We start from the raw sequence: 12,543 nt of genomic DNA on the forward strand, positions 1-12,543 counted from the left end.
TGGTAACTCAATCTGCTGCTGTAAACTGGTATTTGGTTGCAGTTCTAACCCAACTCTTAATTAAAAAACCACAAATTTCCCACCACAATGGATGTTCCCAAAAAAAAAATTTGTAAAAACAAAATTGAACAGGGCAGGAATCATATCACCGACATCCTTAAATATTCGATAGAATTTGAAAACATTTCATAGAAAAAATACTTCAAAGATGTATGTACATGATCAGCACACTGGCAGAAGGGAAGGGGAGGAGGGCATGTAATTCTGGTAATGCAAAAGCCTTTTGTCTTCCAAGTTCACATCTCTTACCATTGAAGTGTGTACTTTCTTATTCATGCTGCCCCAAATGTAACTGAAAAGTGCCAACACCTCTTTTGTCTTTCATAAAAACACTGGTCCAAATCGAATTACTTTTACACTCCCAACTGAATCTCTGATTAAATAGCAAAACAGGTCAACTAGATTACTGGCCAGGGTTTCCCAAAAGTCGCTCCACAGCAGCATGAACATTACCCGAGGTGGCACGTAGTGCCCTGATATTCTCTTGGGTATCAAAGAAACCCATTTCTTGAAGCTGTGACAGTTGAGTTGCATAAATCTCTTCTGGTGGCCCTGCAAAAAAGCAAAATTGTATAGATTTCAACAAAGGGCTGAAAGACAGGCATATCAGGGGGGGAAATGTAAGAAAATTGTTACCTTCGGGTGTATTTGGAACAGCCAGGCCACCAGCTCCAAGTCCACCGAACATATTCATCAACAACTCAAGTCCCATATTGTTTTGCGTTGCTGTAATGTAGAAATTTAATGTATAAAGAGAAATAGAGAATTGTATTATTGATTGATATAATGTTGATATCTATTACAATGATTCATGATTCCTATATATAGAAGATGGTGAGTGTGTAGTAGGTAAGGAGTAGGTGAAGTGGAGGTGGTAGTGGTGTAGTGGGTTAGGTTTAGTGGAGTAGGTGAGGTGGTAGTGGTGTAGTGGGTTAGGTTTAGTGGAGTAGGTTTAAGTGGGTGAAGTAGGTGGAGAGTAGGTTTAGTGGAGTAGGTGAGGTGGTAGTTGTGTAGTGGGTTAGGTTTAGTGGAGTAGGTTTAAGTGGGTGAAGTAGGTGGAGAGTAGGTGGATTTTAACAGCCCCCCGCAAACTCAAGGGGGATAGGAACTAACCAACTTGAGTTTGGAGAGAGTAACAAAACAAGAAAATACATAAAAATAAAAGAGGATAAGAGACACTGTATGGTCGTGTCAGAGCATTGGTGAAGACACTGGATGGTGGTGTCATAACGTTGTAGAGGACACTGTATGGGGGTGTCATAACCATGTAGAGGACACTGTATGGTGGTGTCATAACGGTGTAGGGGACACTGGATGGCGGTGTCAGACCGATGTAGAAGACAGTTTATGGGGTCATGTCGGACCGTTGTAGCAGACAATGTTGTGACAGTTGTGGTGACAGTTTACGGAGTCTTGCTGGACCCTTGTAGAAACTAACCGGAATCAATGTCGGGACAGTTTACAGAGTCTTGTCGGACCCATGAAGGAGCTAACCGGAATCAATGTCGGGACAGTTTACAGAGTCTTGTCGGACCCTTGTAGAAATTAACCGGAAACAATGTCGGGACAGTTTACAGAGTCTTGTCGGACCCTTGTAGAAACTAACCGGAATCTATGTCGGGACAGTTTACAGAGTCTTATCGGACCCTTGTAGAAACTAACCGGAATCTATGTCGGGACAGTTTACAGAGTCTTGTCGGACCCTTAAAAAGTCGCACCCTCAAAAGGTGTGCCCAATCTGTCAAAAGGCGTGCCATCAAAAGGCGTGCCCAATCCATAAAAAGGCGTGCCATCAAAAGTTGCGCCCTCAAAAGGCGCGCCCACTTCATCAAAAGTCGTGCCCGACAGAAAGTGTCGAGCCATCAAAAGGTGAGCCGGAGACGCGGCGAGGCACGTGAGCGACAGAGCGGCGTGTCGGCCGCGTCGTCAGTGTCAATATAAACCAATGCGGAGGCGGTGGAAACCAAACCAAACTGAAACCTCTGAACTTGTCATTCTGAAACAATCTGTAAATACTCTGTATCTAACCCTTCTCGGAAACACTCAGCAACCCAAAAAACATGGCCTCTTCTTCCCGTTCAGCTACCCAGAACATGGCCTCATCTTCCCGTGGTCTGCTCACTCTCTTTCCCGACCTCAACGAGTCAACAAGAGAGATAACTGGTGCGGTGGCACTGGAACCTCAACCAAGCGCCCCGGAGTTTGCTCCGTTGAACTTTCCTATGCGGTCTGTGGAGCAAAGAATGGCAGTGCAGTCGGATGTGGAGGCCAATCAGTATACATTGAAGTCATGTGTGGAAACCATGACTGCGGTTACAAATTTGTCGAACCGGCTGCAGAGTAGGACAAATGAGGTGCAGCATTTAAACGCCCAACTGGCTCTGCTCCAACGCATGTATAAGGATGCGCGAGCAGAGATAAGTGTGCTGAAAGCAGAAAATAAGGAGCTGAAGCGGAAGGCCACCGTGATGTTCCGATTTGGAGGGCCGCCATATGCTGCAGTGGAGGAGCAGGGTGGAGTGATCGTGCCCAGTGGAGTGGGAAATACGGAGGCAACACCGTCAAGGGCCGCCCAGGACGGAGGCAAGAAGAAAAGACCTGCAGCAGAGTAGAGAAGAAAATCCTGCCTGTGGATGTGGTTGTTCTGTTTTTTTTTTTTTTTTTTTTTTTTTTTTTTTTTTTGGTGTAAAATTGTGATCGGGGTTGATCCCTTGATATGAATAAAATGAGTTTGGTGTGCAGTTTCGTCTTCTTCCGGTTTTTTTTTTTTTTTTTTTTTTTTGTGTAAAAATAAAAATAAAAGGAAAGAAAACAAGAGATAAAGAAAATAGCTAAAAAGAATTGGTAGATGGATTATATGAAAAACATCAGTGTGGGAAATGAAATAAAATAAAATAAAATAAAGAGTTGAAAAAAACAGAGGTGGGTGAATAATATAAAAATAAAAAGAAATGAAAAGAGGGGGACAAAAGTTGGTGTCTGGTGTGATGATAAAGAAATAAGAAAAGAGAGTGAGTGGGTCTAGTGTGTCTTTACCTTTCAAAACTCAAAGCTTCCGAAAAAAAAAAGAGAGAGTCAGTGCATAGAGAGAGAGAGAGGTTCGTAGCCCCTCTCCATTTGTGCTGGGTTTGCTGAGAGAGAGAAGAGAGAAAATCAGTTTGTGTACTTCAAACACAAGATGTTGATGCTAATGGTCAGGCTTAGCTTCCAGATCCATTTGGAATATTCTCTTCTTGTTTCATGGTTGCAACCAGTAGACAGAATCACTATCATCACTGCCAAACCAGCGCATGCTGCGTTCCCAATCACTGAGAGGGGCTGCCACACTGAAGGCAAGGCTGGAAAAGGGGTATGGAGCTACAAGTATATCCCTGACTGACGAACAGGTTGAAGAAGCAAATGTCTCAATAGCATTGAACTTTGTTTCTAAAGGGGGCGAGCTTCTTAAACGCACCAGGAAAGGAGCTCTCCACTGGAAGCAAGTTTCTATCAACATAAATTCAAATTGGCAGGTGGTAGCTAAAATGAAAAGCAAGCACATGGCGGGAACATTCACAAAGAAAAACAAGTGTTGCCGTGTCGTCACCTTTGTCAATGTTCAGAATGTGTAGAAAAGAAACGGAATAGATTAAGGTCCGGCGGACGGCTAAGGTGAGGTTGCCGCCCGCCGGTGAAGCGAAAAATATTAGGTTCTAAACCTGCTCTGATACCATGTAGAAATTTAATGTATAAAGAGAAATAGAGAATTGTATTATTGATTGATATAATGTTGATATCTATTACAATGATTCATGATTCCTATATATAGAAGATGGTGAGTGTGTAGTAGGTAAGGAGTAGGTGAAGTGGAGGTGGTAGTGGTGTAGTGGGTTAGGTTTAGTGGAGTAGGTGAGGTGGTAGTGGTGTAGTGGGTTAGGTTTAGTGGAGTAGGTTTAAGTGGGTGAAGTAGGTGGAGAGTAGGTTTAGTGGAGTAGGTGAGGTGGTAGTGGTGTAGTGGGTTAGGTTTAGTGGAGTAGGTTTAAGTGGGTGAAGTAGGTGGAGAGTAGGTGGATTTTAACATGTAATTTGCAGCAGTATCAATGGAAGCTTGCATTGAAAGGAAATATGGACAGAAAAACAAAAAAAAATTGCAATTTGTTAGTTCAGATACCTTGAGTCCCACCAGTCTGAGTTGGTTCCCTGCCAAGAGACCAGCACAGGATAAATCAGCTGGAACCAGTGCTGACAAATGATCAAAAGATTGCAGGAATACTATTCACACACTAAGAGCAATGCAAACAAGACAATACCACTCAATGCCAGCCCGAAGTGGGCTTTAGCACTTGCTATCCAAAGCATGAATCGTCAACTCATGCCTTAAGGTGTTGGGTCAAGTCCCACAACGAGTGCAACCCTCGTGTTTAGTTGAAATCGTTGAGTTTGAGTTCTATTTCATTATAATCCATCCATATCCCAATTGCATTCATTGTAATATCCCTTTCATGTCATTGACATAACATATATCGCTTCTAGTTTTTTTTTTTTTTCCCAGAGAATAAAGACTGCAAAACAGATCAGTCAACCTGATCGACGAATCTATTCTAACTATCAACGAATGACTCTGGTTCTGCACCACCGTCTCAGGCAGGGCGTGTTTTACACAGACTAATCAGTCCATAATTTTGACATAAAGTGCAAGGGCTCCCCACCATCGGGCGGTCTGGGGGGGGTCAGGTTTTTTACATGGTAGTGTTACCATATTCAATGAAGTCAAAGAAAATGGGATCTAAATCCAAATACACTCCTGTTTTAAATAAAGCTCAAATAGGTGCAATGGTCAAAACACTCACCCCCATTTGTCCACAAACACACAACCATGAAAAGATATTGAAATGAAAACAAAAGTAAGACACTAGCAGCTTGTACGCACCCGCTCAACCCAGAATAAGAAACCCAAAAGGCAAACAATTGCTCTAGAAACCACCTAAATAAATATCTAGTTGGATTTTCTTCAGTCAGTCTGCAAGTCAAACTAAAACAGTTAACATTCAAGTTATGTGTGCAAGCTGATGTTCGCCACAACAACATAACAATCTAGGAGTAGAATATGCAATAATCAATGAAGTTTGGTCAACTGAGTCATTATCAAATGACATCTTTGTTGAAAGAGAAGGCAAGAGAGAAAGAGAGAGACAAAAAAGAAGAATATGCTACTAATTGAAAGTTGCATCCATAAATAAATTTTTTAAATGATGCCTCCGGGGCTATCCTACCCAGAAAGTGAGTTATCAGTAATTAGAAGCCATAATTCTCCCATCTGGAGGTATGAATTCACATCTGGTTCAATAACCAAAATGTACAGGAAGACTCCACAGGAATGACAATCCCTTGCCTTCTTTCACCCCAAGAATCAGATTCTCATATCTTCAACTACGTATATTTTCAATGCATGGAATCAGTTACAACAATAACCAATCCCTAGTTTTTGTGAGTGCGTGTGTGCATATATGTGCACCAGTAAGCACAAATGTTACATTATAGTTAGCTTATAAACAGCAATTACATATTTTGCCTTCCAAGTATTTGTTGAAATTATTCAATGCTACTTTTATCTATACAAGAAAACCTTCATCATAAAAACCCTAGACGCACATCACTCAAACCAAGTTCGAGTTCATTGGTTTCATACAACATATATAATAAGTAAAATTACCAACGAGAACATATACACTTGCATATGTACAGTTGGAGCTCATTGGTTTCATTCAAACTACCAAAGAGAACATAAGCATATATGTTCAGTCAAACATATATACATATTTGGATAAGCAGAAGCATTTATCAAAGTACGGAAAAGATAAAAGCCTCATACAAATGATGTACACCAAACACATGAACCACTCCATTTCAAGAGCTATAGGAGAACACACTGAACATGAAATGTCATGTACACAATGGCCTCATTCTGATCTCACAGAACATCCAAACATCTCATTGTTCACCTGAACTATGGTTTCAATAATTTGTCTAGTAAACTGGGGCAAAGCCAATATAAAATCCATCAAAACCTAAAAGAAACCAGAATTATCACAATTCAGGTTTCAGCCACAAGTTAAAGGAAGTGATTTATGATCACTTACTGCGTTGATTGCAGCCGGTTAAGCTGAAGTGCCTGCTGTAAAGCCAACATTTGCTGCAAGAAATAAGAAGACTAATTCAGAGGCATCAACCAGAAAACCCATCACATAATTCAAATATATACCTTGGTATTTGTGTCAGTGCATATGTATATGAGAGACAGAGAGATCAGGGGACTTAAAGCAACATACCTGCATTGTCTCAGGCGAGGTTAATCGCCGAATAGTTTCTGGGTTTTGCATCATTTCTCTTAACTGAGGGTTCATGTCGAGCATACCACGGAGTTGTGGATTCAGACCAAGAAACTACAGTTCAAAAATGACATTAAAAAAAAGTGAATAGAACTCTTTTGACAGCTGACCACCTCTTCATCTAATGTAATATTCTTTGCCCATACCTGATTCATGCTCTCAGGGTTGGAAAGTAAGCTTTGCATCATTTGGGAAACAGCTGGATTCTGCAAGAGTTGATTCAATGCAGGAGGGTCGGGCATGCCAAACATGCGCTCCATCTCCGGAAGACCAAGCCCTCCTTGCCCACCAATGCCAGGCGCCCTTGCATTCCCAGTAGGATTTGCCGTTGCAGTAGTGTTAGCTTGGGAACCTGCTAAGAATTCACAATTACAGAAATGAGAAAAGTTTGAACTAACATTCAAATAGAAATTGAGAGTACAGGATGTTAGGGAGAAATTTCTGCTGAGGAAAGTTATCAAGAAGATTAAGAAAAGAAACTGGAAATGCAATTTGATTTGACAAATCGCCGTGTCCTTTCTTTAATTACTTGCAATTTATGGAGTGTTGTTAAGCATCCACCAATCATAAGGGAGTCTCAAAGCACATAAAATATTTCAGACAATGGCCTAGAAGACATATACAATATTGTAAGACTTGGCTATTCTATTTAAAGTTTTTTGCCATCTATGTGTGTGACAGCGGGTGGAGTAATCTCTGAAGCTAAATCCCACAGAATTGATCATTCAGATCTATTTTTCAAGTTTGCATCATCAAAGACTGATAATGTATGGCCACTGTGCTTGCAATTGTCAAAATATCTTACACATTCACTGCCACAGAAAATATATCAGCTTCAGTATCTCCCAAGATAAATCCAGCAAGCTTGATATTCAATCCATTTTTTTCTAAGTTTGCATGGTCAAAAGCTGCTAATGAATAATAATTCCTATAGTTAAAAGATATTTCTTTTTTATATTTTTGTTAAGAAGAATTGTCACAATAAAAAACCAAAAACAAAGAAAGCAGGAAAGAAAGGATAAGAAACAAGCAAACAGAATAGAATATCGTTAGAAAAATAACGAGTGGGTAAATATAAAACTAGAGGAGCTTACCACCAGTACCACTCCAAGGGTTAGGAAGTGGATTGGAATTTGGAACAGCAGTAGACCCAGTAGTTGTTTCAGACCCAGTGGTTGAAGGATTGTTAGATCCATCTCTGGTTTGGGTGCCACCACTTTGATTCCCCAAGAGAGCAGCAAATGGGTTTGAACCCATATCATTTCCAGTGCTTCCAGCCATTGTTGTAGCATTGAGAAATGGTTCCTGAACATTTTCGTACATTCGTCTGAGCATGTTGAATCCCTCAGGAGAAGATTCAATGTTACTCATTGCCCTGTCAGTGTTTCGCATCATCTCCCGCATGAGCTCAGGGTTCCTTGCTGCTTCTAATGTCTGCCGAAGGATGCCAGGATCATTGAGAACATGAGCAAGCTCAGGATTCCGGTCAATGAGCTCACGCATTTGAGGGTTACTCATGATCAAGCTGCGCATTAGGTCAGGATTGTTCATTAGGCTCTGGATGGCTGGCATGTTCATTATTTCTCTCATCATGTTGGGATTCTGAGTCAATTGTTGCTGCACTTGTTCAAACTCCGGAAGCTCAGCTCCAAATAAACCAGATGCTCCAGAGCCACCAAGAGCATTGTAACCAAGGCCAGGAAATAAAGATGCCCCAAGACCAGCAACACCAAAGCCCCCACCTTCGTTTGAACCAACATTCTGTGCAACTCCTGAAGTGGGATTAGGATTAGGATTGGCAGTGGCAGTAGCAGTATGAGTAGGTGTTGATGTGGCTGGAGCAAACCCACGCACCATATGGACAGTGTGATCTGCCTGTAAACCTTCAGACAATAAAAGAATGGAAAAGAAAAGATCACCCATGAGAAGAAAAATTAATAATAAAAAGAAATTAAAAATCCAGGTCACACACAGAACATTTATGATTAGGCAAAGTAAGAATAAATAATAACAGAAAACAAGTGAATATAGATGCAAAATGGCTAAAAAAATTCAGCACCTAAGAAAATAAAACTTCCTATACCAGTTTGTAAGTTTATGGAATACTGATATTCAGATAACACTTTATAGAAGGAAAAATATAATTATCAGTTGAAAGCTTAGCAACTTCATGTCAAAGTGCATACAGACCATCAACAATAGCAACCACTGGAGTATCCATGTGAAACTTGGTAGATAAACTTTACAGCAAATAGTCAACCATTCATTTATGGTAAGAATGATACATAAACAAGTAATTTACTAGTGATTTGTTACAAGTTACAAGTTACAAATTACAAGCATTTTTTTGGGTAAGAATTTCAGCAATGATACATTACAGCCATGGAAGATTAAAAAACAAAGTAACCACCAGCCTTGGCATAGTTAACAGTTTTAAACAAACGGGAACCCCAAAACCAATTTGAGGAAGATCTGTTTTGAGAATCTCTAGATCATAGTTAACAGATTAGTCTCCATTCAATACTGGGTTCCAGTTCCAAGTTGGGTTTCTTTTTCTTTTTTTACCCTACTCCTCAATACATATACGAACTTCTCAACTTCGAACCACTTGATATACGATATTTATTTTTAGCATCAAAACAAATAGCTTAAAGAATGACAGATTGAGGGTTAAAAACAAAGGAAGAGAAGAAAAGAATGCAAGAGGGAAGCTTTGGCATTTATGATTAGGAGCCTTTTAAATACTATTCCTATATTTCCATCTTATTAGTTCTTTTAGAGTCGCAAGTGATAGAATTTTAGAGGTACTATACTAGTTTACTATGATAGGTGGGATTACTTTTACAGGATATTTAAGTGTTTTCTAGGGTTTTATGAAGCCTGTGTAGGCCTTTTAGGTGTGAAACAAAATTGACTTTTAATAAACACTAGTAGAAAGGGCTTTGGCTCTCTCTCCTTTTTATTTACTCCTCAAACTCTTCTTCTCTCACATCTCTTCTCTCATATATCTATGTTCTTTCTTTCATCTCTTCTCTCTCTCAAAATTGTCTTTCTTTATCTTGATCTCTTATCTTATCCTAATACTCTCTTCCTTCTCCCATAAATCAGCATTCTCCTTTATTTCTATATACCTTTCTCACCATATACAAAAGGAAAATCTCAGCATGTTTTGCGCAATGTGGTTGAAAAAAACCTTATGAGACTAACATCACTTAGGTATATGAAGAAGTCCAGGTTAGCATTTCTTCATGCCATGCTACAAAACAATGCCAATGCATCATGATTCATGTACAGACATACATACTTGGATATGTGTGTGCGTGCGTCAGATTGTAGCTTGGAGGCCAAGGGAACTTGGTGGGCAAGGTAAGACAGACTAAGAAAAGGGTTGTTATTTAAACCAAGTAGACCCCGGGTTTCATAACAATACAATGTGTCACTTCCACAAAAAGCAATAGAATTCAAACGAAAATTAAAAAAAAAAACTTTCATATGCAATGATACAATACAACTAGCCAATCAAATCATGATAGGCAGTCAAACACAAGTTTTCAATTCCAGAATCTCATTGAGAATACTAGGGGCTTCTTAAAATAAAACATTAGGGGTTTCCATTCTCACTTCTCTTCCACCATATAACTGTAAAAAAAATGAATTGTTTGTAATTAGTTTCATCTTGCCACATAAAAAATGAAAAAATTGTTATTATTTTTACATGTACATATGTAAGTAAATAATTATGTATCCATGTCATAATTTTTATAAATTGCCATGTCATCTAGTTCGTATCACATAGTATATACCCCACATTAATATCCATCACAAATCTTTATAATGGCTTCCCCTTGATTCTAGGCTACTTTGTTGTTCAATAATGAATATTCAGCTTACAAATCATATTTGTGGTGCAATTACGTTTTCAGGAGAATATCACTTGCCATTGGATTTATTTATTTACAAAAAATGTAGGAGCTAAAAATTTATAATAATTTTATGTATCCTTCTTGTTTGATAGGAATAGTATTATTAATTGGCAAAGGAATCCACATTGCATTCGCATGAAACCCTCCAACACACTCAAGGAACATATGACCAAAACAGTGTCAATAGGAAGACTTTTCTTCAGGTAAGTGAATGAGTATTAATGAAGAAACAAGGAAATGAAGTACAAATTTCGAGAAAGGCATACCCTACTATTCAAAGAGATGAACTTTGTCATAAGAAAGAATACAAAATGAATATATAGGACTAATAATGTTGAAAAATATAATACGGATTTGACCAGTTTTTGCAAATTAGAAAGCCAATAAAAAAACTTCCATGATAAACACAAGCTTTCGCTTCCGAAATCTCCTCATCTAAATTGCTATGCAGAAGTTACTTTTAAGTTTCTGATTTTAATCAATAACGAAACCAAGATCAAAATCGTATACAGTGATCACAATTCACAACCACACCGATGATAAAATCTAATCTTACCCATTAAAATTGAAATTTATTTGAAAAACAAAAATCAACACAATAGCAAATAAAAAAACACAAAAGAGGGTAAGAAATAGATATATATATATATATATAGAGAGAGAGAGAGAGAGAGGAAGGGGGGGGGGGAATTACCATAGCTAGCTAGGTTTTGGTCGTCCTTCAAGATCCGACCTTTGTAAATCAACCTCTGCTGATCAGCGGGAACTTCGCAGTTGTGCGCTAGAACAGCTTTAAAAGCCACGACCGTCGAGTCGAGGGTCGTTCGCACAGAGAATTTGGATCCGTTAGAGCATCGAACATTGATGGTGACTTCTTCACCACCGTCAACGCCGACGACGCTCGACTCCGCTGACTCGCCCTCAGCAACCATACCGAAATCAATCAATCAAACAAACAAATGGATCGATCAAAAAAAGCCCACAAAAACCCTAACCCTAGGAAATGAATGATCAACACACTACTTTTCTATTTCTATGGAATAAAATGAGAGAGAGAGAGAGAGAGAGAGAGAGAATTGGGAGCAATTGGGTAAGGTGTAGGTGTGTATATGCGCGTTCGTTTTGTTTCTCAAACAACGTATGAGTGGGAGAGGTTGAGGATGGGGTTGGCTTGGGTTTGGGCTTGCTTGGGCTTGGCTTGGGCTTGTCGGAGAGAAAAGGGAGAAATTGGTCGGTCTTCTGCGGATCGGTTCGCATATTCCAATTTGGCGAGTCGAATTTTGGATCGACTTCTACTCGTGAGTTGTTGGGAATCCCGCGTGGAAAGGTTAGGAGGCCAATTTCTCATTTAAAAATTACCCTTTGTCTTTTCTTTTTTTTTTTTATGTTTGTTTATTTTCTTATTTTAATTCTGTAAATTTCTTACTATTATTTTTTTGTACTTTAATCTTTTACGTTTAAAAAAAATTTCATTTTATTTTTAAAATTATTTTTATTAAAAATTAGATAAAAAATATCATAATAACTGTCATGTAATATAAAAATATATTCTTCTATTATAATTTAAGTTTATATCAGTTATATGAGTTATATATAATAAAATATTTATATATCATATAATTGACAATATATCATTTTCTACTTAATTTTGAATAAAAATTGGTTTTAAAAGGAAAGTAAGAAAAATTTTAAACGTAAAAGGTTAAAGTAGAAGAAAAAAAATTTTAATGACTAAAATAAAAAAAAGTAACTTACCCTTCACTAATTAAATATTATATTATACAAATAAATTTTTTTTAAAAAAAATCATCAAAAAATCTTATTTTATACTTAAAAGGGTCATTTTTTTATAAGGGATAATTATCGAGAAGTCTTTTTTTAAAAACGTGTAGTTTATTTAGTCCCATAACCTTTTGTTTATACCCGAAAGTCCTAAAAGGTTATTCTTCTTCTCTATCTCTCTTATTTTCTGCCTCTTTTGCTCTTTGTGATTTCCGGCGATCATTGACTGGTAAGCATATCTTACTTCTTCTCTTTCTCTTTCCGATATATAGTCACCGACGATCGACAACTACAATCGATTGGGATTCACCGGCAACTACCGATTGCCGATTCCTTACTTCACCCTCACCAACGGTAAAGAAGATATATTTTCGACAAAGAAGATGAGTAAATCTACTTAGATCTGATGT

At 38.4% G+C, this 12,543-nt stretch overlaps 1 protein-coding gene across 6 annotated transcripts; it reads right to left on the reverse strand.

The window, feature by feature from the left end:
* On the reverse strand, nucleotides 1-11,670 carry LOC114277611 (ubiquitin domain-containing protein DSK2b). 6 transcript variants are annotated; one of them, XR_014329085.1, is made up of 8 exons: nucleotides 11,046-11,625; nucleotides 7,523-8,311; nucleotides 6,575-6,780; nucleotides 6,369-6,482; nucleotides 6,180-6,232; nucleotides 4,119-4,239; nucleotides 697-786; nucleotides 1-612 (listed from the first exon to the last, which is right to left on the reverse strand). XR_014329085.1 is itself a non-coding variant. In XM_082868167.1 (8 exons), exons 1-8 carry the CDS (start codon nucleotides 11,281-11,283, stop codon nucleotides 464-466), a joined length of 1,668 nt encoding a protein of 555 aa, XP_082724293.1. In that variant the 5' UTR covers nucleotides 11,284-11,670; the 3' UTR covers nucleotides 1-463. The 6 variants fall into 6 exon arrangements, 2 of the variants coding, with proteins under 2 accessions (XP_082724293.1, XP_028075319.1); XR_014329087.1 differs by having other exon boundaries at nucleotides 4,211-4,269; XR_014329084.1 differs by having other exon boundaries at nucleotides 6,575-6,783; nucleotides 11,046-11,560.
* Nucleotides 11,671-12,543: the final 873 nt, after the last annotated feature.

The sequence above is a fragment of the Camellia sinensis genome, chromosome 5, assembly GCF_055761805.1.
Source record: "Camellia sinensis isolate YWXY chromosome 5, ASM5576180v1, whole genome shotgun sequence".
Lineage (NCBI taxonomy): Eukaryota > Viridiplantae > Streptophyta > Magnoliopsida > Ericales > Theaceae > Camellia > Camellia sinensis.

Bases quoted from the DNA above. Each gene is read 5' to 3' on its own strand.
- LOC114277611 (XM_028219518.2), bottom strand. From the start codon at position 11,283: ATGGTTGCTGAGGGCGAGTCAGCGGAGTCGAGCGTCGTCGGCGTTGAC. The intron at 4,240-6,179 runs GTAAGTGATCAT...GTCTCTTGGCAG, and splicing joins AACCGGCTGCAATCAACGCA to GGAACCAACTCAGACTGGTG. The intron at 613-696 runs GTAACAATTTTC...GCTTTTTTGCAG, and splicing joins TGTTCCAAATACACCCGAAG to GGCCACCAGAAGAGATTTAT.